Source organism: Tympanuchus pallidicinctus, unplaced genomic scaffold (assembly GCF_026119805.1).
Source record: "Tympanuchus pallidicinctus isolate F22 unplaced genomic scaffold, pur_lepc_1.0 scaffold15, whole genome shotgun sequence".
NCBI classification, from domain to species: Eukaryota; Metazoa; Chordata; class Aves; order Galliformes; family Phasianidae; genus Tympanuchus; species Tympanuchus pallidicinctus.
The window spans coordinates 2,077,299-2,102,494 of record NW_026294669.1 but is presented as its reverse complement, the minus strand read 5'-3'; the positions used below and the strand labels follow the sequence as shown (position 1 = coordinate 2,102,494).

Below are 25,196 nucleotides of genomic sequence, written 5' to 3'. Positions count from 1 at the left end.
TGTAGGTGGCAAAAGTTTAAATATTTGCATGGATCGCAGTTGAAACCTCCCCATGTAGAGTTTTCTGACTTCAGATGGTTTCAGACAAGTGTGGATCTTGTACTTCTGTAAAACTAAAGAGCATTCCCAAAATTGCTGCTGGCTCCTCCTGTGTAAGGCTCTGGTGTCATGGTGTCTGCTGTGGTTAAGAAGTAAAGCTGCATTTCATTTTAAATTGCAGGTAGGCAGTGATGGGTTTCATTCTGTGGGCTCTGTGTCTGCAGGTAGAGTCTGAAGTTAAAGGAAAGGTGAGCAGTAAGACTTAACAGTTCAGAGTAAAGGAATTACAGGGCCATGGAGCATGGATTTGTGTGTGTGGCTGCTTCTAAAACCTCTAGATTCATGAAGGGACTTAATTTTGGTCTGCAGTGCATGACCATGCTCCAGGATCTCTGGGAACTTGTTTGCATAAGGGATCCGTATGCAGAGGAAGTCCAGTTTCTGTATTATTCCAACTCACATTTCTCTTGGTTTCATTTCTCTTTCCAGTAATCAGTAAAACTTGCCTTTCTGTTTGGAAAGCAAAACCATTTTCAGACCTCCTTTGCACATCCTGGCTAGCAGAGCTTGGACTGCAGTGACAGGACAGCTGAGAGCAGCAGAGGGAGTTCACCTGCTACACATGCTGGCCATCCCACCACAACCAACCATAAACCTCGAATGCAAATCATGTGCTAGAAATGCTTAACACTGTTAGGAGGAGGAAGGTTTTCTCTTTCTAATCCATAGAAGTGTTCCTTGCTGAAGACTAGGATGCCAGCTGAAGGAAGTGGGAAGAGGGCCGCATTCTTTGCGAGGCAGCTTGATTAGTGAGTAATGTGTTGGTCGTTTTTAGTTTTCTGCTTAGAAGCTGTAGGGTTGTGCTGAAACAGGAGGTCCTGGGGAGCATTTAATTGTGAGGAAGGACATGCAAAGAGGAGGGCTGCTGATGTGCCAGCCCTGCAGAGGAGCACACTTGCTGTACAAGCAGAGTGTTGTCTGTCAGCACTTCCAACAGCAATATTGCTGTCTGTGGGGAATGGTTTCATTTCCAGGCCCTTTGGCAGTGATATTCCATTTTTCTGATGTGACAGCATTAAGGGCTGAGTAACGTTAAAGGAAAGGTGTGTGACTCATGGTTGATTACCAGATCCTCCATTTGCTAAGCAATAAAGAAATATCACCATTAAAGTAAGTGTCGGGGTAAAATTCATCTTCACAGCTGCAAATTCATGGGCTTCTCTGTTAGCAGTGAATCAGTTTCTTTCTTCTTTTTTTTGTTTTTGGTGTTTTTATGTTGTTTTTAATTGTAGTTACTGCTGCGTGCTTCATCCATCAGCAGTGCAATGCAGTCAGTGTGTTTTATGGCATTTTTTCAGTGAGTAGAAATGTGGGCTTTTAGCAGAATATAAGACAGTATGTAAAAACCAACCATTAGGTGTCTGCATCTTTCAGAAGTACAAGGTTATTTTTCAATTCTTCTAAGGTAATTAAACTTCTGCGTGTCACATAGTGCAAGTCACACTTTTTGGCAACCCTGCTCGTGGCAGAGGGGTTGAAACTGGATGATCATTATGGTCCTTTTCAACCCAGGCCGTTCTCTGATTCTATGATATTGAGAAGGTGATTCAGAATCATTAAGTGAAGCCATGAAGGAGATGATAGAAGATCACATGCCCTCCCCAGGGGAGAGTTAGCCAGTTTATCTATAGCTGAGGGCAGTTCCTTGCACTGGCACTTCAGCCCACCACAAACCGTGCTCTGTTCTTCCATTACTTAAACAGAGACCAAATTTCTCCTGTGTTTGCTAACACTGGGTATGTCTGGAGAGGCTCAGACCTGAGCAGTGAGGAACAAAGATCTGCAGCTTTCTTCATTCCTTCTGATTTGTTTGCTTTTCCCCTTTAAAAGTGGTTTTGCTAGGGGAGATGCTGTGTGGTTTTTTTCTGCTCGTTTTGCATTTTCTCTTGCAATTGTTCAGGTTTGTCTGGAACTGGGCAGTTTCACAACAGGGAAGTGGTGGTGATTGTTAAACAGATTTAGGTTTGGTGATTTTTGCCTAGTGGTGCAGCAGCCAGCTTTGCTGCCTACAGAGCAGAAGTGCTTCCTCAGCCAAGCAGCAGCCCAGGTAACAATCAGCGACCCATGGCTCTCCTCTGCTTCCCTTCTTCCACTTGAGCTTTTCAGCCTAAGGCAGAAAAAGCTGTAAATAATGAGTTGGTGGCTTTCTTAGCAGAGAAGTAATAACCAGGCTTGTTTTTGTCAGTTATCTAAAGACAGTTTCTAGAGCTTTTCCTTTCAGAAGAAATCTGCAGAGACAGATCCACACATGACTGAAGGCAGAAAAATCCTATTGAGGCTTAAATAGAAATAATATGAAAGTAGTGAGGATTTGGAACAGCTGCCCAGAGAGGCTGTGATGCCCCGTCCATCCCTGGAGGTGTTCAAGGCCAGGTTGGATGGGGCCCTGGGCAGCCTGGGCTGCTCTGAAATGGGGAGGTTGGTGGCCCTGGCTGTGGTGGGGGGTTGGAGCTTCATGATCCTTGAGGTCCCTTCCAGCTCCATTCTGTGATTCTAGGTGGTAACACTACTGAGGTTCTGAGAGAAAATGGAATTGTGACATTGCATTTCAGGAAATAAACTGGAAATGTTTCGTAGTTTGCCTTGATGTAATACAAAAATTTCCAAATCCCTATTGTTGCATTGAGATAGAAGTTGCAGAGCAGCTGACGCCTATTTTTGTTATGCAGAGCTAAGACCATTAAGAACACAGTCTCTGTGAATCTGGAACTGACTGCAGAGGAGTGGAAGAAAAAGTACGAGAAGGAAAAAGACAAAAACAAGAGTCTAAAGAATGTTATCCAGCATCTGGAGCTGGAACTGAACAGGTGGAGAAATGGTATGTGTGGGAAAATGGGATTGGGTGTGTTTTAAGGGCAGGTTTGAGTTATGTGTTAAACTCCAAAGCACACAGCCTGCTTAGCACCTTTGGCCACACTGCTGCCTGTTGCTGGCCACAGACTTGGGAATCCTGCTCCAACCCTTCTTCTGAGCTTCCAGTGCCCTGCACTGGAGGTGCATCAATAATTCTCATTATTGTTAGTAATATTAAACTAATAATAAACTAATAAGAAAAGATAAAATTTCATTTTCTACAGAGAACTGTGCTTCTCAGGCGTGAGAATTGGTTCCATTTTGCTTCAAAGTAAGATTTTAAAAAAAAATAATTAAATTTAACATTGGAACAAGTAGTGCTGTAGTACAGTGACTAGGAATGTTGTTGATGAGAAGAATCACCTCTTGTCTGCTCTTCTGGCTTCTAAGTGAAATCTATCTAAGAACAGCTAGCGTTCTTCATAGAAACATGAAATTGCTGTTCAGATTAAGGTACAAGATTAAGTTCCCTTTGATAAGGTGGAAGGATTTTTTAATGCATACACACTAATTGCACATATTTGTATAAAATACAAAAGCTTTGACAGATAATTTTAGTCAACCATACTTTTAATTTTTCTTCCTCTTCCACTTTTAGGAAGAAAAGAAAACACAATCCAATCCCCTAATAAGCAACAAAGAAATGTGTGTCTCTAAAACCAGGACATACCAGACCTGCATTTCTCTCACACCCTGAAATCCCAACAAGCCCACAGCAGTTAAAGGCTGCTTCCCTGGAGTAATTTTTCCTTTCCATATTGCTTGTCATCTCAGTTCTATGTGTTGATGCTTGCAGCAGTTCAGTAACCCGTTGCATGCCTCTTGCTCGCCAGCATTGAGAACAAATATGTGATTTAATTATTAGTCACAAATTACCTTGCACTTGTCAAGTCTGCTTTTGAATAACACAGATACAATCTCTGCTGTCCATACTAAAAAGATAATGCCTGTCCCTTATGGGTGCAAAGCAGTGTCACTGTCTTCCACCTCACTGTGCTGTTTCCTTGCCTTTCACATCAGGTAGTGACCTAATGGTTGCTTTCTGCATCTTTCTCTGGGGGGTTGGGCCATGTTAGCACAGGGGATATTTCTCTTATCCACATGGTAAAATCGCTATGGAGACGGTCAGTCTGCTGTGTGTGTTGAGGAGCACTGGGAATTGTTGGCACTTTCATGATCTGCATTTCATTCTGTGTTTGCTCAGTGTGATAATAATTTCAAGAATTTCCTTCCCATCCTAGGAAGGATCTTTAAGAAAAACCTGTGCACATCCATCCTATATGCAGTTTAAACACAAAATGCTGCCTTTGTTGTTTTGTCTGAATACACACACTGCCTCTTCCCCTTCATCTTTTCTCATCGGTGTTACCAAGCCATACATCAAATGCATTCAAAATATTATTGATTTCTTGTCTGACCTTGTGGAATAACATCATTTGGAAGGGTACTGTACCAAAGGAGGCTCTTTCCAAATGAAATTGTAGCAAAAGCTGTATCTTGAGTATAAAATACAAGATGAATGCATAAATACTCCACCACTATAGCTTGTCTGTACATTCAGAAAATAAAAATAACATTACAGCAGAAGGAGGCTGTGCCCTGTTCTCTCTGAAGGAGGACTTCTGTGCACAATTAGGTTTGTGCCTTACAGCTAGAAGGATGATGGCCTCCTAGCATTTGTATCAAATTTACGCTCTTCTTCTCCTTGTGGTCTGAAATACAAAGCTGCTGTGTTCAACAAAAGGAAAATCTCAAGGTCCTGCTTGGGAGGCACCCGACTGATGCTCTGCAGTCCAACCACGTTACTGCCCTGCATGCCAGCTCCCCTGCTCTGGATGAGCCCACCTTTCTTGCTCTGTTCTACTGAAATGTTACAGAGAAAAAAATCATTGTATATTTTGCTCTATATTATCACTGAGTCATTAGCAGCAGTGCAAAAAGTATTTCTACAGCAGTGTTTTTAGTGAGTTCATCGTGCTTGATTCCGAGTTTCTTCTTCCTGGCTTTAAGCTTGCAAAAACAATCTTCACTGTTTGTTGGTCATTGTTTTTCCTCCCCTGTTTTGGTTTGCTTTCTGGTCTGAAGCACTCTGCCTTTTGGTTCTTGATACACTTGTCCTGTTTGCATGCTTCTGCCAATGCCCACACTGTTTGGGCAGGAAGAATGCCCCATACAGCCATATGCACTAAAATATCATAGCTTTTCATAGAAGTGAAAGAAATCTCTGCAGAAGGGTTTGAATGTAGCCTTTCCACACCTTGAACAATGCACACAGCATTCAGCAGTTAAGTCTCTCACTAGATTAATGAATGTAGATTCAATTTCTGGCATGAGCAGCTTGCCTGTCCCTCTTCACTGAACTGCAGCAGCCTTGTAATTGGAATGCTCTTAGGTTATCTAAGAGAATACTCCTCAGAGAAAATAATTTTGAGAGAAGATGTGTAGGGATAACATCCTATCTGGTATGCATAGGCAACATCTGAACATTGGTCTGTGCTATTTCATTTTACATGTGACAAGGCAGAACGTGAAGATTGGTTTAAATGCAGCTGTCTTGCTTGTTGTCCTGGTGCTCGAGCAGTTCATTATGGGGGAGGGAAAGCTAATAAGGCAGTTGGAAATCTGGAGAGGAAGGGGCACTGATTGTCTTTAGCTTTAGGCTGGAAGTCTGATTTTTTCCTCCTTATTTCCCCTTCTGCTAATCCACAGAGCTAATCCCTTGTATAACGGGCCCAAGTGAAAGGGAAGTCAGGAGCTCAGTGCTTTCAGTGGCAGCCATTCAAACTGCTGCAACATTTGGTTTGTTTTTCTAACCCTGGAGGTTGCATGGCCATCTCTCTGCACCTACCTTTCCCCATTACCTTTACTTACAGCAGTCCCAGTGGCAGGCGTATGCCCAGATCACCCTTCTGGCTGTCCCTCACCCAGGACTGTCGTGGGATGCCTGTGTTTTTGGCCTCTCCTGTGCCCTGGGTTGTAGTGACCGTGGCTTGTGTACCTGCAGGAGAAGCTGTGCCTGAAGACGAACAGATCAGTGCCAAAGACCAGAAGAACCTGGAGCCATGTGATAACACACCAATCATTGACAACATCACACCTGTGGTTGCCAGCATCTCAACAGAGGAAAAGCAGAAGTATGATGAGGAGATTGCCAGTCTCTACAGGCAGCTGGATGATAAGGTGTGAACATTAGTTTTGACTCCATTCTCTGTGTGTAAATGGAAGCCAAAGCCAAGATGGGTGGGTTTCATTTTTGGTGCTAATTTTGTGTCCTTAGTGTATAGTTTGAATTGTTCTTTTTCCTCCTGGCAGAATACATGTTCAGCAAACTACCACTGTTCCAATCATGGGAGAAAGAAAATTAAAATATATACATATATATATAAAATAAAGGGAAACTATATCTTCATGTTTACCAAATAAAAGAATTTTGAAGAAAAAGAAAAAGAAAAACAAAAGCATCCCTTGGGCCTTTTTTGTTCATTTTGTTCTAGCTGTGAGCACTCTCTGGAGTGCAGGTGGCTTTTTTTGATTTGCACAGCTTGAAGCACATTATTGGCACTTAAAGCTATCAGCAATACATTTACTGAGCACTTGCCATTAATGGCTTTGGCTTGTGTGAAGATAAGAAGTGGAGAAAAAGGCATCCTATAAACATCGATTGTGACGAATGAGAGCCGCCTAAAAGGCAAACTAGCAGAAGTTTTCAGGACAGCTTTAATGTTGAATTAAAACTCATTTTAATTTTCAAGTGTAATTAGCAGAAAACTGCAAAAAAGAAGCCCACTGTTTCTTTTTTTTTGAGTAGCAAGGGGAAATTTTGAGCCTTACTTCTGCTGTGCTGTAGCGTGAGGTCTCAGCACAGTCTGTGTGCAAATGGCAAGGCAAGATGTTGCTGGCATTCAAATAACAGTTAAGGTCTTTAAGAAATTACAGCTTCTCTGGGATGGAGAAGACCTCCCCTGTAGTACTCTTGGAGGTTTCACTTATTGATTAGAAAAAGAAAAAAAATGTTGGTCTTCAAATGCAGCAAGGCCTGAATTATTCTTGAAGGAAGCAGAACAGGACTGTGTCAGAGTGGATGCCCGATTTGCATTACCTGAGAGAATCTTCTTTATTTTAAACCTGTTCAAGGTTTGCCATGGCATTATTCTTACTAGAAAGGGGGAAATAAGAGCAATCAAATGAGACCTGTGAGAAGCAACTAAAAGCCTCCAACCCTATTTCATTGCAGGATGATGAAATCAATCAGCAGAGCCAGTTGGCTGAAAAGCTAAAACAGCAAATGTTGGATCAAGAGGAGGTAAGGAGGAAAACAACAAAACCAACCAAAAGCAAAATATGCTTATGTGACCCTGGTGTAGTGATTCTGTCACAGTTGTTGGCTAGGTGTGCTCATAGAAAGGTAGGAGAAACCCATGTTAAAGCAAGGTTTAAACTTCAAAATTTCCTCATATCCTCACAAGAGCTTTTCAAGCCTTGATTACTTCTGATAAAGCCTACCATCCTAGTGGAAAGTGTCACTGGAGATACCAAGAGAAGAGTGTGGCCAATCTATTTCATTTCAGAAATGTTTTTTCAGTATTCCTGTATCCTTTCAGGGCAGTAAGTAGCAAACAGATTTCCTAGACAGTGTACAAATTGCTACTGGTAATAAATGACTGATCATTATTTTGGCATGAGCAATTAGAGAAAGGACCAAGAGAAATCTGTGAGACTGAAAAGTCTCCTACTGGCACAGATTTGGTCCAAAATCTTGGATTGCTTCCTTCAGACATTATTGTGTTCATTGTTTCTATCTGTAAAGGAATGTTAATGCTTTTCTAGATGAGGAAAATGATCACAACTTATATTCAAAGTGATTTTCTTATCTGCCATTTGTTTATGGAGATTTGAAGACATAAAGTGGTACTGATGCCAAATTACTGAGTTCTCCAAATGTGCTGTGATATTGAGCCAGGAACAATTTTATGCTGTTTATCAAATTGGGAGAAACTGGAGGAAGAAGATTCAGATCAAGAACGTTAACCCTGGTGTGGGAGTCACTTGTCTCTTGTATTCCAAAATACTGATCAGTGTTGGTGTGATTCTTTGGAATAATACCTGTTCCCAAATGTCTGAGCCATTTCAACTGTTTTTTCAGATGTTAAGACTACTCCTGTAAGTGAAAAATGATTCTGTCCCTTAGTCTTCTGTCTTAGTCTTTATCCAGGTTAGCAGAAAGGACTTGCAAGGTTAGGTATTCTATGAGGGAGAGAACATATGAAAATGTTGGTTACTTGTTTGTGACTGATGTGCTACCTTTGGGCTTTTATCCCCACTGAAGGATTTACCAGTTTCATTTTACTCCGTAATGAAGCTCTGTTCACTTCCCACAACCTTCTTTTGATTATTCTGTGTTGCATGCTAGCCATGCCCGTGGCTATTCAGATATAACACAATTCAATGTGTTCTCAGCAACAGTTTTTTCTGATGTGTGTTACTTAGACCATCTCTCCCATCTTTTTTACATTACTGCTCTCATCTAAACCTTATTTTTCCCCTCATGGCTTTTCTTGTGTATTATTTTCTGGGTGATCTGCATTCCTTTGTTTCACATATCATAGAACCATACAATGGCCTGGGTTGCAAAGGCCCACAGTGCTCACCCAGTTCCAACCCCCTGCTGTGTGCAGGTCACCAACCAGCAGCCCAGGCTGCCCAGAGCCACATCCAGCCTGGCCTTGAATGCCTGCAGGGATGGGGCATCCACAGCCTCCTTGGGCAACCTGTTCCAATATGTGGAAGCATTTGGGAGCTGGCTTATTCCTCAGCCTATTCCATGCTCAGTGTTACTTATGAGTATGCACACATGTTTTCAATGGCCCAATCCTTTTCTTACCACTTTACCCCCATTTTTGCACCTGTTCCTGCCTGGCTTTGCTGTCTTACTGAAATATCTGCAGGTGGTGTTGTGCCACTTGTTTGGAAGGCTAACCTTGCTCTCTGATTAGCTTGTTTGTCTCGTACCTTTGAAAGCTAATAAGGCAGTCATTTTTGTTTTCCCCTTCACAGGAATTAAGTAACATGTTTCAAGGTCCTGTCTTCCATGTATAAAGTTCACCTGTGCTGCAGGAGCCTGTTCTCTTACATCTCATGGTCAGCTCCTTGAAATATGTGCTGCAGAGCAGCTGTCTCGCTCTGCTTCTCCCTAATGAACTGGAGTACTTTTTTATGCTTGATTAAGCTAGCAGGTCAATTATAAACACAAGGCCTGCCCAGCTGGCATTGTGCTGATACTGGTGTCTGTTGATACCTTTTCGCCATTGGCTCACGCATCACTGCTCCAAGCATTTAGCTGCCAGTGCCTTTGGTTTGAGGCTGGGACTGCGAAGTATTGGTTTCAAGTAAAGTCAGGTTCTGTTCTGTTCTCACAAGGACATGTTGATTACACTTCTTCAGGAGCAGGGAGTCTGTGATGTGAGAAATGAAGCTCAGAAATAGATCTGCAGCACTCAGGATGGGATGGTCCTCACTCCGGTGCAGCCTCTGCATTAGGCAGGATTCCTTTGTTAGGGCTGATTGCTGAGGACCCGTTCTAAATCTTGGTATATTTTGCCATGTTGTATCACCAGGAATCTCCTGGGGAGATGTTTATGCTCTGGGTGATATATAACACTTCTCTTTGCTTGAAGTCGCAGCAATATTCACACAGAAATTTTCTTAAGTAAATGTAAATAATAGTTCCATCTGTGTTTAGTAGAAAGATTATTTTAAGCTATTTTGTTGTTTAAATATTTACATGCCATCTGGCTTTGGCAATTCAGTGGGTTTTTTCATAACTTGAGTGCACTTCTGAGGCTGCAGCATTACCACGAGATAAATTTCCCTTACATCTGAATCTTCTCTTCGCCACTTTGGTCCTCTGCCAGAATCTGAAGCCAGCTTGTTGGTTTCCTATTTTCCATAAGCACTCTGAGCCAAAAAGAGCAGCGTCTTCTCTGCCATTCTCCCTTTGGGTGGTCAGTTTGAGAGAGATGTTGCAGCTCATCTCCTGCAACTGAGTCTCTTATGAGTGTGGAAGCAGAGCATTCAAATTTAATACGGGTTGGAAACGTCCACTAGTGTTTCTGAAGTCTGCATTTTCTTTAGTTAATACTCTGCTTCAGCAGAGATGAGCGACTAATCTGTCACCAGCATCATGCTTCAAATGTTTGCTAACAATAGCCATCAGAAGTTTGCTTATCAAAATGTTCCTCTAACGCCATAAATTCCCTGAGGCCACCTCAGAGAGCACTTTTCGTGCTTCCTTTCAAAGCTGTGATTCTGTCTTTATGTATTTTACTTCGTTGGCTTTTTTTTTTTTGTCCCTGCTGCAGGATTGGATTGAGGGCAGAAAACTTGTTTAGGAGCTCTCGTATGGCTTAAAATAAGCTTCTCTGCCTCAGTCTTGTGTTGTAATAGGATTTGATTGAGATTTTTCTTTTCATTGAAGTTCGGGGCTTCCTTCATGAACAGTTATGTGGAAACTGATGTTCCTGGTAGAGGAGCAGGATTTCTTCTCTTGCATTCTGTCTTCTGTACACACGTTGCCTGCTCATGTTTTGCTTCTCTCTTTGTCTGTCTCTGTTTTTGCCCTTTTCAGTGTTATCTTTAAATGACTTCCCGGGTGATTTACTCTCCTGTCCTATCTGCCTTGCAGCTTTTGGCCTCCACTAGGAGAGATTATGAGAAGATTCAAGAGGAACTCACCCGCCTTCAGATTGAGAATGAAGCTGCAAAAGACGAAGTGAAAGAAGTCCTTCAAGCCCTGGAAGAACTAGCTGTCAATTACGACCAGAAATCCCAAGAAGTGGAGGACAAAACAAGAGCCAACGAGCAGCTGGCTGATGAACTGGCACAGAAGAGTGTAAGAGCAGGCAGTTTGTAGTGCTGCTTCCCTCCTCCCTCCTGACTCTGCATCTCTCCCAAAGATTCCCATAGATTTCCCTCATAATTATTAGCTTGTGCCATTTTGGGAAGCTTTCAAATGCTGCTGGCAAGTATGTTTAATAACTAGTATAAAGATTGGAGCAACAAAGTTAAAAGATCTGTGCTTGCTGGTGCTACCTTCTATCTTGTGTATTAATCAAGGGATACCATAAAGCTAATTCAGAAGCTGCTATACGAAAGCTGATTGCAGATTGTGTCTCTGTTGCAAGCTCTGTATTTTGCACACCATGTCAGCTCCTGAGCTGAATGTGAGAACTGGCCATTTTGTGTTTTGATCATTTGAAAGCGATATTGTACCAAGAAAGATGTGAAAACCTGCTGTGTGCAAATTGCAGTTCAGTTTATATTTCTCTGGGCTGTGTGCTGTGGAACAGAGATCTCATACAGAGTAAGGGAATCTCAGAAAAATAAAATAGCTTTCTTCAGATGATGTACTGATTTTAAGGCAAAAAATCCAATCTGAGAAAAATCCAAATTGGCTTAACTAGGTTGGTCCATCCCTCGCACGTACCGAGGAGGACGTTGTTAAGATGTCTGATTTCATGCATATCTAGCATTATAAGACTTTGTTATCCACTTTAATAAAACAGATTACTATGAAATCCATTTGAAAAAATTGAATTTTATATCTTCTATACCTGTTTCTCCGTGATTAACCTTCTTTGACATGTATTATGCAAATAAGATTCTTACGGGATTTACTACATTTAAAGGATCTAAAGTAGCCTTGTTAGCAAGTGAGTTGTGAAAGTGGATTATGGCAAGGTGGAATTGTGTGCTGCTGGAGTAGGTGTCAGTGCATGGAGCCAGCAGACACGTCCCAGGAAAATATAAGGCAGTACTGTGTAACCTAGATATCACGGAAGAACTGATGCCCTAAAGTGGCACTATTGAAATGCACTGAAGCAGGGAGAAATCTATAGAAGCACAGTTAACTCCCAGCTTCATCTCTGCTGCTTTATTCAAGCAAAGAGATTTGGGATGGTGAATTGTTTGGTGGATTTATCATGTACAGAGAAGAAAATCTGTTTTATTTTGTTCCGTGAGGTTTCTGTATGGATAGAGAGAATCTGAGGAAAGAAGGGTAACTTTTGCTTTTCAATCTTTCCAGACGGTTCTGTCAGCAACCCAGAGGGAGCTGGGCCAGCTGCAGGAGCTCAGTAACCATCAGAAGAAGAGAGCCACAGAAATCTTAAACTTGCTGCTTAAAGACCTGGGAGAGATCGGAGGAATCATTGGCACTAATGATGTTAAAACAGTAAGTTGGCTGTCTTTATTGCTTCCCCCCAACCTGTACCTCCTGCCATATGAAAATAAGGAGCATGGAGTGTGTGTGACACAGCAGCTCTTCTCCTAGGATGTTTAAATCCTGGTTAGAGCACAGTGTAAAACACTGAAGGGATCTTTGTCTGGGACAGAGATGGTCAGTGTCTGTGCACATAATTACCACACTGACTCCCAGCTCAGTGTTTGGGGCCAAACTAATGCAGCCCATCTGTGTGTGCTGATGCATCTGTTAAACTCCTCTGTCTGAGGCCTGGGCTGGGTTCTCTGTCCAAACAATGCACACATAGACCTACTCCATAGTTAGCTGGCAGGAGCAAGTATTCCCAGAATCTAAATAATCATTACTGGAGAGATTTGGCTTCTAGGTAGCTTCCTTTTTGTTTGAAATTTATCCTAAAACTGCATGCAGGCGAACTTGAACAGCTCTGAAATCCTTACTTCTGTAGTGTCAGCTGTCCAGGACACCTGAGTGAAGGAAAAGATCTGCATGGAAACCTTTTACTCTTTGTTTCTTACCTTTGAACAGTGGCTGCCTTCACCAAAGAGCCCATGCTTTTGTTCTTCTTTAGTTCTTTAAAAACATTTTCAGTGTTAGTAAATTTGTGCTATGTGCCATTTAAATACTACATGACACTAGGACAGGATTAACTTTTGTGTATTGGCAAATAGCCTCCCGAGAGGATTCTTTTCCTCTGAAGTTGGAAGGTAAGGACGAGGGGTGTAGGTTGTTGAAGCAGTAGAATCCTTGGTATCTGAACATATCTGGAGATGGTGTGAATTTTGGTCAGCTTTGCTTTGAAATTTGTCTTCTGTCAGGCTCTTGGCTTTACAGATCTGATAGAGAAGGTAGATGTTCACACTGATATGCTTACAATATCATAGCTGAACAAAATTCTAAACCTCAGAGACTATTTGACATGGTCAGTGCTAAATGCTGCTGCCTTGTGTTCATGCAGATCCTGGACCACGGGACCAAATTTTGCTAGATGTTACAGCAACCTCTGGTGGCCGTTTTAATAAGAACTGTAAGAGGAAATCTCTGCAAATGGAGGCTGTTCGATACACATTTTTATAGCAACTAAGATGTCAGCATTTTGCAGGGCAGCTGTCTGTAAATAAGGCAAGATTGAAAAGGTTTTAGATGAATAATTTGAAATTTGTTGGCAATCAGCAGCTTCTCAAAGTATGTCTAATTTCAGACCAGACTGAGGGCTTTGAAGGCAGTAACATTTTTTGGGCTATTCGAAAAAGGCAGAGCACATGTTGTCTTCCCTTTGCTGCTAGAAAAAAGGCAAAACCAGATGAAATTACTGTCCATACACTCAAGAAGAATCTTTACAGCTCATCAGTGTGTTACGTGAATTAAGAAGCTGAAGGAAAATCATGAAGAGAAAGACATAATAATCAAAGGCACTCTATTAACCAAGGAAGGAAGTGATGTTAAATAGGATGGTATTAATGATTAGAGATGAAGGGGATTAATTTGCTCTTGCCAGGTAAGATTTTCAGACCAATGTCTGTGTTGTAGACTGCTACTGAAGGAGCACAGCCATTCAAAAGCAGATTTCTTTAAGAAGCATTTTGAAAATGCTTCCAGTTGCTTGTAAGAAGGAAAATGTCCTCTTCTGGTGGCATGAGAAAGTTTCTCCAAAATATGCTTTTGGCGTTCTGGTGGAGCTGATTACTTCAGATGCTGATGAAGCACACTGTGACAAGTCTTAATTTCTTATTTTTGAGGCTTGTCAATGAAAACTCAGACAAACAGAGCATGTTTAAAGGTAACAGGAAGGTCTGTGGGTGTTCCTTCAGTGTGACTGTGCTCTCACAAAGGTTATCTAGCTCCAGACAACTGTTTCTCAGCAGGAAAACTGCTTTACATTGATTTCCATAAGGACCACACCTTTTAGATTGCAATCTTCCGTGTGTTTAGTTAGCAGATGTGAACGGGGTGATTGAAGAGGAGTTCACCATGGCACGGCTTTACATCAGCAAGATGAAGTCTGAGGTGAAATCTCTGGTGAACCGCAGCAAGCAGCTGGAGAGTGCCCAGATAGATTCCAACAGGAAAATGAACGCCAGCGAGAGGGAGCTTGCAGCTTGCCAGCTCCTCATTTCACAGGTATGTCTGCTCCTTCCTTGTTCCCTCCAAGCAAGGTTTGATGATTTTCTCAGCCTCCTTCCTCATGAGATGTGTGTGCTGGGAGTGAGAAATGAGAATTCAGGGAGAATAGAGGTGTTTCTCTCGTCTGTTCTGTTGTTTGTTCCTCTTGTTTTGCATTCCTCCCCTCAGCGTTTTACAGCACATTCTGTGGTAAGATTCTGTCCTCCTGTTGTAGATTTCAAAATGTTTTCAATGCCATAATAGTGAAAATGCTCTTGGAGAGATTTCCTCAGCATGTTTTTGCATCTTGTTCCTCCACATAGAAAGCAAACTGACAAAGGAAGCAGTGACTGTATGGGTCTCTAACAAAGCATTTGGAGAGCCCCAACATCTGGACTGTCAGTATGCTAACAGATAGCTGGGCAGCAACATGCATGTAACAATACATTATAGAAAACATGACCGTGTAAGATAGAAATCCAGATGGTAGGAGGGCTTTGCAGTGGGTGGCATGTTCCAGGCAGTGATGCATGCTGCTGCATTCTGCAGAGAGGGGGCTAACTGCTTCACCGTGCTTCTTTGATTACTGCACACATGAAGTGGTGGAGACAGTTGGAGTTTACTCCTTTTCTCTTGCTAGCAGTTACTCAGAGAAAACCTGGAGCAAGGATAGCCTCTTGTCCTGCAGTAGAACTTCTCTATGTCTGCAGTAATAGCTGCAGTAATAGCTGTAAGCGTGTTTCTTAGTATTCAAGGAAGGCTTGAATCCTGAAAGCATTGGCTGTCCAAAAATGTTAAGTAAAATTACACTTTTTATGCTGTCTTAAAGTGGATCCAGCCACTAGAAGTCACCCTGCCAATCTGTGTTGCTCCCTTTCCTTGGGAACTTGGCATTAGTAAAGCAGATGAAGGTTTGCCTCGAAAGCAGCTATATGCATACTTCTGCTGGCTGAAAGAGGATTGGCAGCACAGAGCTGGGAATGAGTATCAGCAGTGAGCTGCTGGGACATTTTCCTTCAGCTGTGGTGTTGGCTTATGCTGACCCAGTGAAGGAGCATGTTAAGTGGAAGCCAGATTGTCTGTCTGTGTGGGGTTGGTATTCTTCTTAGACCTCCTTCTTAGGAGGTTTAGTATTTGAGTGACTTATCCAAGGCTGTGAAAAGATGCAGTGAAAGAAGTGAGACTGCAAGGCTCAGGCTTTTTTTTTTTCCCCTCCCTATATTTGTATTGCATTTCAACATGGTGATGAAGCCAAACAGAGATACTCTGAAGCAGGTGATCACCTTGCCTTGCCATTTTGGAAGCCCGTCTGTTTTTAAGCCTAGGAAGAAGCTAGGTGTTATGCTCAAGGTGTTGTGGGAGGGCATACACCTTATCTATAAAGTGAAAATTTATTGTTGGCTTAATTTAAATCTTAACAGCCCATTTATTAGGCTAGGCCTAATTATTGAAGAGAGAAAAGAAATAATTTGATGCAGAAAGACTTCTAGTGACAACAATGATGCCATTAAAATTGTCACACACATTTCTTTAGTTTCTACCTTTTTTCTTTATGTTATACCCAACCTTCTGCTGCTGTTAAGTTTGGTGGTTTCATGCTGACATTGCTGGTGTGGATGTGACAGCAAGCACTGTCAGTATCTGGAGCACTTTGCTGAGAGAGATAGGTTTATGTTGCTGATTCTTCTTCCTTGCTTCCTTCTAGGATTCAGCTGGAGTAATTTTGTATGTTTGCTAGCATTCTTTTACACCTTGCTATTTCTTGGCAGATCTGCAGCTCCATATTACAACTGAACTTACTGTGTATGGGGCCTTTTACATTGTCTCTTTCCTGTTCCCTCTGCCTTGAAAGCATGAAGCAAAGATCAAGTCCCTGACAGACTACATGCAAAACATGGAGCAGAAGAGAAGGCAGCTGGAAGAGTCCCAGGATTCTCTCAATGAGGAGCTTGCCAAGTTACGTGCTCAAGGTACAACGTTGGTTCCTGTGGTCATCATTTCTTTTAACAGCTGTATCTTAGAAAATGCAGTTTTGAACAAAGTATTCTACATACAGCTCACCTGGCACTGCTGCAGCATTTGATTTTTCAATCCTACTCTACTTTTGTCATACCTGTATTCCCACTGGCGCAGAAATCCAACTAAACAGATGGGATTTTAGCTCACTTACCAGGCTCTAAGCTCTGCAAATGCGCAGTGACAGCAGACCTGATGTCACAGGGTCAAGCTCTGATGTTGAGCTGTTGCCTTGGTAGTCCCACAGCACTTTTTGTCTGCTTGTATTTTGCAGTGAAGTCATAAAACTGTGATTCAGATCATTTCATGTGTTGCACCTGTACATTACACTCGAGGTCACGCTTTCAGCCTAACCCATTCACAGAATGCAGAGAAACTTAATTTTTCAAAAGAATTAAAAGCTTGGCAAGAAGCTTCACCTTTTAATTTCATGATGTGAGGAAAAAAAAATGCATCAAAAGCAATCAATCTTTTGAATGTTTGTTTTGGAAATTCTCAGCTGTCCATCCAGTTTCAGTTGTCTCTCTGGAAAGTGCCCTGCCCCATTCATTAGGAAGATGCTTCCATTAGGATTGAGTAGAAGTTTCTCTCGTGGCTGCTCTATAGGATCCAACTGACTTCATTTTTAAGAGTTGGGGTTTTTTTTTTTCCATTCTAACTCAGTGTGGAAAATTTTTATCAAAAGAAGTTTTTCTTGTTTTGCCAAGCTCCTGTTTTATGTATAATTACAGTGTAGCCTTAGAATTACTCTGGATTTCTGTGCAGGGGCTGTTCTCTGACTCTGGGAGCAGCAGATGGTGACAGGATTTTTAACATCTGCGTGGTTTTTTATTCACACATCTCATCTTCCCACCCCACTCACAAGAAATGATCTGTCTCTGGAGGCCAGCATTGCCCAGCAGAAAGGGGAGAGGGAGGATCCCTAAGGCAGAGTCATAGGAGATGAGGGGAGGTTGGGAAAGTGCTGTGTGAGCTGTTAGTAACAGCAGCAGGGTTTGGACAGTGGTCACACGTAGGGTATTGGAAAACAATGGCTGTGTCTGCCCCTCCAGAACAGTCTCACCATGATCTTGCTGCCTGCCTTGCAAGCAACGCTTGTTCTTTTTACAAGGCTTGACATAGAGATGATGTACAATTGGTTGGTTAACTCTCAACTGTCTCCAACTTCAAACAGAAAAAATGCATGAAGTCAGTTTCAAAGATAAGGAGAAGGAGCACCTGACCCGGCTTCAGGATGCAGAGGAAATGAAGGTAATGTCGTGTGCTGCAATATTGGAGTTGATTTCTTGGTGAGATCATTCATTAGCTGATAATTAGAGTGTGATTTTGTCTTCCTCTTGTGTTGTGTGCTTTTAAAAGAACTTTCTGCCCCTGTCAGAATTGCTGGCTTCTGTTAGAAAACCTGATCTCTTAGAATTGAGTGACCTTTGCAGTTTGAAATTAGAGAACTTGCTGGTACTGAGGCTGGTGGCCAGATGAAGGAAAAACAAGACACCTCAAATACTCAGGCTGTAACTGAGACCAGCTTGTCTGCTGAACCAGCTTCAGAGAGTACAGAGGTGTGGTGCACTGTGTTTGCTTGAGTGGAGCTGATTTGGAGACCCAGCATCCATGGTTGAGAATCATTTTGTTAGGTATGGCTGAAAAAGAATTCACCTCTGTGTCACTCTGATATTTGCCATTTAGGAACTAAAATTTAATGAAAATGAAGCCAGACCATTTTACCAAATGGTTTGGCAAAAATATCTCATAGAAATAATAATGACATACAAACCTGTTTTCTGATACTTTCTCCTTTCTGTAGAATGCAAAGAAGAAATATTAGGAAATGATGAGCTGGTAGTGCTTCTGATGAGATTACAAGTTGTGCAGAAGAAAAATACAGTTTTACAAAGATGGTGGTAGAGGTTTGTCAGCTGGAGAATTTCTACCTCCATGATAAAAAGTTAAGGTTGTTAAAACAGCTGTGAAGTTATTCCTTACATTTGTAAGAAGAACATTAGTCACTGATCAGCAATTTAAAGTGAGATGCATTCAGTTTTTTTCTTACAACTTGAAACGTATCTAACCATACAATTTAAATAACAGGGCTGTGGCTGAGCAATCCAGAAAGATGGGTTAATTTAGATGATAGATAAAAAGCAACCTTAGGTGTGTTATGATTTCTGTTTCACTATGGCTTTGCATTTTGTGCTCTGCAGAAGGCACTGGAGCAGCAGATGGAGAGTCACAGGGAAGCCCATCAGAAGCAGCTGTCCAGGCTGAGAGATGAAATTGAAGAGAAGCAGAAAACGATCGATGAAATCAGAGAGTATGTTCACTCACTGTCACTTTTTGTGCTCCTGTATTGCTCTGTGACACTACAGGACTATTTTTTGGTTGGTTTTATTAGCTTTAATTGATGTCTCTGTACATCAGAGCCTCAGGGAAAGTTGAAAGTATCCTTACATGCAACAGCTATGTCACAGACCCCAATGTATCTCGTTTTCACATTCATGGTATTTCTTTGTGACACAGGAATATAACTGTTAGATACCCTCCTGTTTAGAAAGGCTTTAAGGTTTCTTTTTTACTGTTGTGCTCTTATTTTTGAAGTGTTCACAAAACCTGAGCAATCCTGATTTAGCACTCCTGTCCATATTTATAGTGTGGGTAAATAACAGTAGGGAAATGAGAAAGCAGAACAGAAAGAATGCAAGAACAATGTGTCCTTTAAGATAAGACAAACAAGGCAGGAGAGTATATGGCTGACTTTAATATTCCAATATTTTAAAATAAAAGCTGTTGGTTTTCAGATTCGTTAGCCTTAATTTCTTCCAGAATTTTACAGCAGAATTACTTGGTTCTGTTTATGGAAACTGAACTGCATGTTTGTGGCCTTCAGGACTGAGCTGTTCAGACCTTTTGTTGTTTTCTTCTTTTTGTTCTAGTATGAATCAGAAGCTCCAACTGGAACAAGAGAAGCTGAGTGCTGATTATGATAAATTGAAAATTGAGGACCAGGAGAGAGAAATGAAACTGGAAAAGCTCATGTAAGTCAACAGTTTTCTCACCTGGTGTCCCTGAATCTGGTCTCTTTTAATGTGTGTGCAAGAAACATCCTGGTGGGAAGCATTTGTGTTGAAACATTCATGCTGAAAATAGCATTTCAGTAGCAACGCCAACATGCAGTAGAAATGAGTGATTACTAATTACTCCTTTTTTTAAGTTTTAGGCTTTTTAACAGTAGATTTGATGCTTTCTGAAAAGGTGTTTTAGAGCTCCAATTTTATGAAATATCATGGCAAATCTTAAATCCCCCATTTCTTAACATGCAGGAAAAAGAATAATTGTAAAACATTTTTGATTTAATGTTTAATGTTGTGATCTTTTTAGATTGCTTAATGATAAAAGGGAACAAGCAAGAGAAGATCTTAAGGGGCTGGAGGAAACAGTGGTATGTCCTGTTTACAAGTTACTGAGTTTTTTTTCCCTATGTTTTCCCCGTGTTTTCATCACTGATGTGTAACCAAAACACTTGCATTGGTGCTTATGAAAACGACTAATATCAGATAAGTTCTTTAAGTTCTTTACCATGGGAGTGGTGAGGTGATGGCACAGACTGCCCAGAGAGGCTGTGATGCCCCATCCATCCCTGGAGGTGTTTAAGGCCACGTTGGATGGGCCCTGGGCAGCCTGGGCTGCTGTGAAATGGGAAGGTTGGTGGCCCTGCTGTGGTGGGGGGTTGGAGATTTGTGATCCTTGAGGTCCCTTCCAACCCAACCATTCTGTGATTCTGTGATGATCCTATGAAGCTAAGTCTGTGCACTTCCCAAATCATGAAATTGAATTCTGAGTTCTAGGTAAAATGCTACTGTTGTAGTCCCCTGTGAGTAAGCTATCACTGCTGAGGCTATAGTACTGCGTTCTGCTGCCCTTCTTCCTTGAAAGCACACAAAGTGACCAGTATGTTGAATACAGGGTAACTGTATTCAGTACCTGCCTCTCACTTGGCCTGTGCAATGGCTTGTAAAGGAACCTGATATTGTGCATGCAATGTTAAAATTGCAATCTAACATGGGCAATTTCAGTCCTGAAGATGCTGCGCAGTTTGGTTGGAAGCTACCTTTTTACCTGTCTGTAAAATATGCCAGCTTTCTCAAAGATCTCACAGGTTGGTCTGTTTCAGTAGCATCGCATTTAATTTTGCTAGTGGTAGTTTGGTTGTAAACTCAAATGCAGTGCCTTTTCTGCTCTGTGTAATGCTTCAAAATTAAGCTTGACCTCAGGATCAGCTGGAGTTCATTACATGTAAAAATCCGAAGCCATACTAATTGTGTTTGTACAACTTGGGCTCCTCTTGGCTCCCCAAGCCATAAGCCTTATTTATTTAAAATCCTGTAAGGAAGAGAGTTAATCAGCCTTTCTTACATGACTTGTGTTCATCAGACTCCTGCACTGCTTGCACATTGGGAAGACTTAATTAACCCTGTACACCAAATGGTCAAGGCAGCTGGAAGTCAGGCAGTATGGTGATCCAGGCATGGGGCTCTGTAGGCATTGGCTGGCATTTGGGTGGTGATTTTGGGGAAGGGATGGAGAACAGTTTCTGTGAGGCCACATCTGCTGCTCTGGCAGTGACTTGTGCTCCTTCCCACTGCTGAGCTGATATAGAAACAAAATGAGGGGGCTCGTTGGAAGGAGTTATGGGTTGGAGGTCTGCTTGAGCAGCAAAGCTGAATGCCAGCTCTCTGAGAGGCTTCTGTTCTGCACCTCTGTTGTTTAGAATGACACACTGTGCATCTTCTGATTACAGAATAATTCCTAAATGAGCCGTGCATATGCTGTACAGTTTCTACTCATTCTGTAGTCCATAGAAGAAACGTCTCATTTTTGGCATATAGTCAGTTGTAACTTTCTCTTTTCAGAGATAGAGACAAGAAATTTGAGTTTTTGACCGCTTGTAGACATGGTGGTGCTCAAAGTGTGATTAATTTACATTCCAGGATATGAGCAGATAAGCGTGAAATGGAAAAGCTGAGGTTGCACTTAGCAACTTTGGAGAGAGAGTTCTCTTTAACATGGTTTTGGTGAAAATGGCATCGAGGTGAACTTGATTTTCTAGAAAGCATTTTTGTTCTTTTTGGAATGGGTGCAGGGTTGCTCCATCTCATGTCTTGTATTCGGTCTGCAGTAAGGTCATTATTTTGTTGAGCCAACAAGCCAACAAGTTGATACATAGAAAAAGCTGGGAAAACCTGGATTTTTGCCAGAGCTTAAAAGGCACTTTGAGATCTTAAGTACCTATGATTAAGCACTCAGACCCAGTCAGTGAGTTGGCTACTCAGTGAATCCAAAGTCACATAGCTAGACATGTGTAACCATGGCCAGTTTGTTAGACTTGTGGCTTTGGTGTTGCAGACAGCATATGGCAATACACAGGAAAGAGAAAAAGTGGATGCTCTGTTATTCTGTGAGCAGCTTGTTTGTAGGCTGCTTGAACAGCCAATGCGTGTACCAGGCAGGAGCATCCCTGTAAGGACATCACATTAAAGTCATGTTATCTACATAAATTTGCAGAGGTGTCTTTGTTTTATTTAAAACCCCAGAATGCCTATTGTCTATCTTAGTGATTTGTATTTGTTTTTTTTCTCATGTAAATTGATTCTAGGCAAGAGAACTTCAGACTCTTCATAACCTACGCAAACTGTTTGTTCAAGATCTCACCACTCGTGTTAAAAAAGTAAGAATGCACTCCTGTCATCCAATATAATGCAATCCACTGTGCATGTTATTACAAAATGGAATATTTTTTTCAATATCAATGAGCAATAGCATTAAGACTGTCCTGATGGTTATCCAGGCTTTGGCTCTTACTGGGTCTTAAGGACAGGTCTTGGTAGTTAAGGGAAGTTCCTGCATTTTGAGAGATGGTATAATGGGTAGCAGAAACTGCTCAATATAACTTGCACTCATGTGTGCTCTGCTGAACGCTGTGATTTTGTGACTTTATCATCCTGTGGCTACTTGGCCTTTTCCTAGCAAAATTATCATGTGGCCAGAGACGAGTTTCTTAGCAGAAATTCAGGTGTTTTTAACTGTTAAATCAGAGTAAAAAGTTGCATAAATATTCAAAGGCTTCACAGTAATTCTCAGCTCCTTAGAGTGGCTTTGGGGAAGCGGGTGTTACTACTGTAACTTTATTTGTTAAAATTGAAAAGCCACAGATGGTAAAAATGTTACCTAGATCTAGAGAAAGGGATATTCTTTCCCCCCCTGAAATCTGTGATTCTGTTCAGGAATCCATGGATTGTTCAATAAGAATATTTCATTTTCTGTGTGGAGAGCAATACTGCCCCTAAATATCAAATGAACAGTTGAAATAACTTCTCTTTAATTTGGGGCTCAGGAAGGCTTTTCGGTCTTTGGCAAACTTACATTCCAAAATACCTGAGCTTCCTCTTGAGTTTCTGCATGGTTTTGCTGAACTCGAACTCTCTGTGCAGAGCGTTGAGCTTGACAGTGACGATGGAGGCGGAAGTGCTGCGCAGAAGCAGAAAATTTCCTTTCTTGAGAACAACCTGGAACAGCTTACTAAGGTTCACAAACAGGTAGGAGCTTCACTTCCTTCCAGTGCCTGTTCTGCTGTTAAATCAAAAGCCACTGTGCCTTTTTCATTGACTTATCGTAATTTCACCCATAGGAAAAACTGCACGTGTAACGCTGTTCTCTAGTATTACAAATTACATTCTTTTCCCCCCAAATAGTATTTTTATATGTTTAAGAGAATGATTTTTGAAGCTAATATGTAGGTACTGTTTAAGGAAATGGTACCTATAGTTCTCAACTGAAGTTGTTGGCATTAGGACTACACCTACTTACTGGAATGTTGTTGTGGTCTAGCCCTGGCAGGCAGCTCAGAACCTCACAGCCGCTCGCTCAATCAGTGGAATGGAGGAGAGAAGCAGAAAGGTAAAAGTGTGAGAATTGTGGGTTGAGATAAGGACAGTTTCATAGGTAAAGCATAAGTTGCTTGCGCAAGCAAATCTAAGCAAGGAGTGCATTCAGCTCTTGCCATCAGCAGGCAGATGTTCAGCCACTTCCAGGACAGCAGGGCTTATCACGTGTACCTTGGGAAGACACAGGCATCACCCTGAACATCTATCCCCCCTTTCTCCTCCTTCACCCCAGATTTTATTGCTGGAAATAGAGGTTTTCTGTGCAGCTTAAGGGCTGGTGCCTCCCCACGGATGCTGAGGCTGGCCATTTCTGGGCATGATGATTTCCATCTCTTCCCTACTTTTTAAGAGCTTCTGTTTCCTTTGGATGTCTGCTTTTCAGAGCAACGAGAGCCCTTCACTGTGGGTGCCAGCCCAACAAGTGGGAGGTGTAGGGGTGTGCTGTAGGCAAGCATTTGGGTATGGATCAAGGAAAGAACTCTCTGCTTACCTGGCAGTCTAAATACTAATAGTGTGTATATGGGTATATCTATCTCAGTAGGTAAAACTGGGTCATTTCTGCCAGCAAGTTTCCAGCCTTTTCTAAGATGTCAGTTTTATTGAACTGTATCCCACATCTCAGATGCAGAGTACAAAGTAGTAGAAGAGGCTTCTGGTTTCATTTATGAATTCTAACATTGCATTCTCAATTGCAGTTTTCTGAAACTGTTAGAGAGACACAGTGCTCTCCAAGATTTGCTTTATTTATTCCTGTAGAAATGCCAAAAATGCAAGCAGTGCTGGACTGTGACAAGTGTCCATTAAGGTTCAGTATTTCAAGATTCCTGCTTAACAGATGGCTTAAAGACCTAGTTTCTAAATGTGGAAATCAGGACATGTTAATAATGTTGGGTTTTTTTGTTTCACTCTATTGCCTTTTTTTGCATTCTGTTCATATTTCTGCTAGTCGTTCAGATTCTTATAGCTCTCATTAATGTATATTTACTCAAAAACAACTGAGGAGTTCATGTCTCATAAGAAACTTAAATAAGAAATGACGTTGGGCTTGACCTGAATAGGAGATCATCCTGCACTTATTCCAGATCAGAGCTGTTTGGTAGAACACGTGCTCGACACTTTCAGCAAAAGCACACTGACAATTTTTATTTTTATTTTTAGCTTTGCTTGTGTTTTTCTTTTGGCACTCAGCCTCGACTAGCAGGTGTAAAATGTTTTGTTTGTGAAACTGTGTGAATGTTATTGCATGCTGTTGCTTTGCTGTATTATTTATACGGCAGTGAAACCATTTTCTTCCCTTCAGAAAGGGGAATATCATTTTTTGGAACAGTTATCTGTTGACGTTTAGTAATGGTATAATTGTTCTGTAGAAATTGTACTGTGTTTTTTATAACCAACAATCTGTATCAGTTTTTATTTATCTAAAAATCAGTCTGCCTCCTTGACTACGGTTGAATACAACGTTAGATATTATTCTGATGAGCAGTAGAGCTTGTTCAGCTTCACAATCAAGGAAGTCTGTGAATTTAAAGTATTGTCATCACCGTGTTTATGGTTATAGGCCTTAAGGTGAATTCTTAGCAATGGATGAGGAACAGAAAGTTTCTACTTCTCCCTAATGCTTGAATAGTGAACAAGAAGGTAAACATGCCCTGACCACGGGCAATGGTGAATTCTCGGCCATACCAAGTATTGTCTGTAAGCTGTGTTTAAGCACTGTGGTTTTTAAGCAATGCAGTGATCAAGTACCTGTGAAATGCCAGACATGTCTGCATGCTGAGAAATGCAGAGTTTCTGGCTGAGTTGCTCTGAGGGTCTGGAAATTTGGTTGTTGCTGCAGTGCCCTGCAGGGTTCTTCCAGAGCCTTCTACCTTCAGAGTCATGTGTGAAATGGTGTTCTTTGATCTCCCTGTTGAATGATTGGTAGCTCAGCT

The 25,196-nt window shown here is 41.6% G+C and overlaps 1 protein-coding gene across 2 annotated transcripts in view; it reads left to right on the top strand.

Moving 5' to 3' along the window:
- Positions 1-25,196, top strand: part of KIF5C (kinesin family member 5C) — a 66,811-nt gene that overhangs the window by 31,872 nt on the left and 9,743 nt on the right. For both annotated transcript variants that reach the window (XM_052675749.1, XM_052675750.1), the window contains exons 11-23: positions 2,769-2,917; positions 5,957-6,132; positions 7,187-7,255; positions 10,634-10,840; positions 12,035-12,181; positions 14,141-14,329; positions 16,164-16,281; positions 17,502-17,578; positions 18,529-18,638; positions 19,258-19,359; positions 19,703-19,763; positions 21,978-22,049; positions 22,813-22,917. In XM_052675749.1, the coding sequence (XP_052531709.1) occupies positions 2,769-2,917; positions 5,957-6,132; positions 7,187-7,255; positions 10,634-10,840; positions 12,035-12,181; positions 14,141-14,329; positions 16,164-16,281; positions 17,502-17,578; positions 18,529-18,638; positions 19,258-19,359; positions 19,703-19,763; positions 21,978-22,049; positions 22,813-22,917 (1,582 nt within the window). The remainder of the gene's footprint in view (positions 1-2,768; positions 2,918-5,956; positions 6,133-7,186; positions 7,256-10,633; positions 10,841-12,034; positions 12,182-14,140; positions 14,330-16,163; positions 16,282-17,501; positions 17,579-18,528; positions 18,639-19,257; positions 19,360-19,702; positions 19,764-21,977; positions 22,050-22,812; positions 22,918-25,196) is intronic.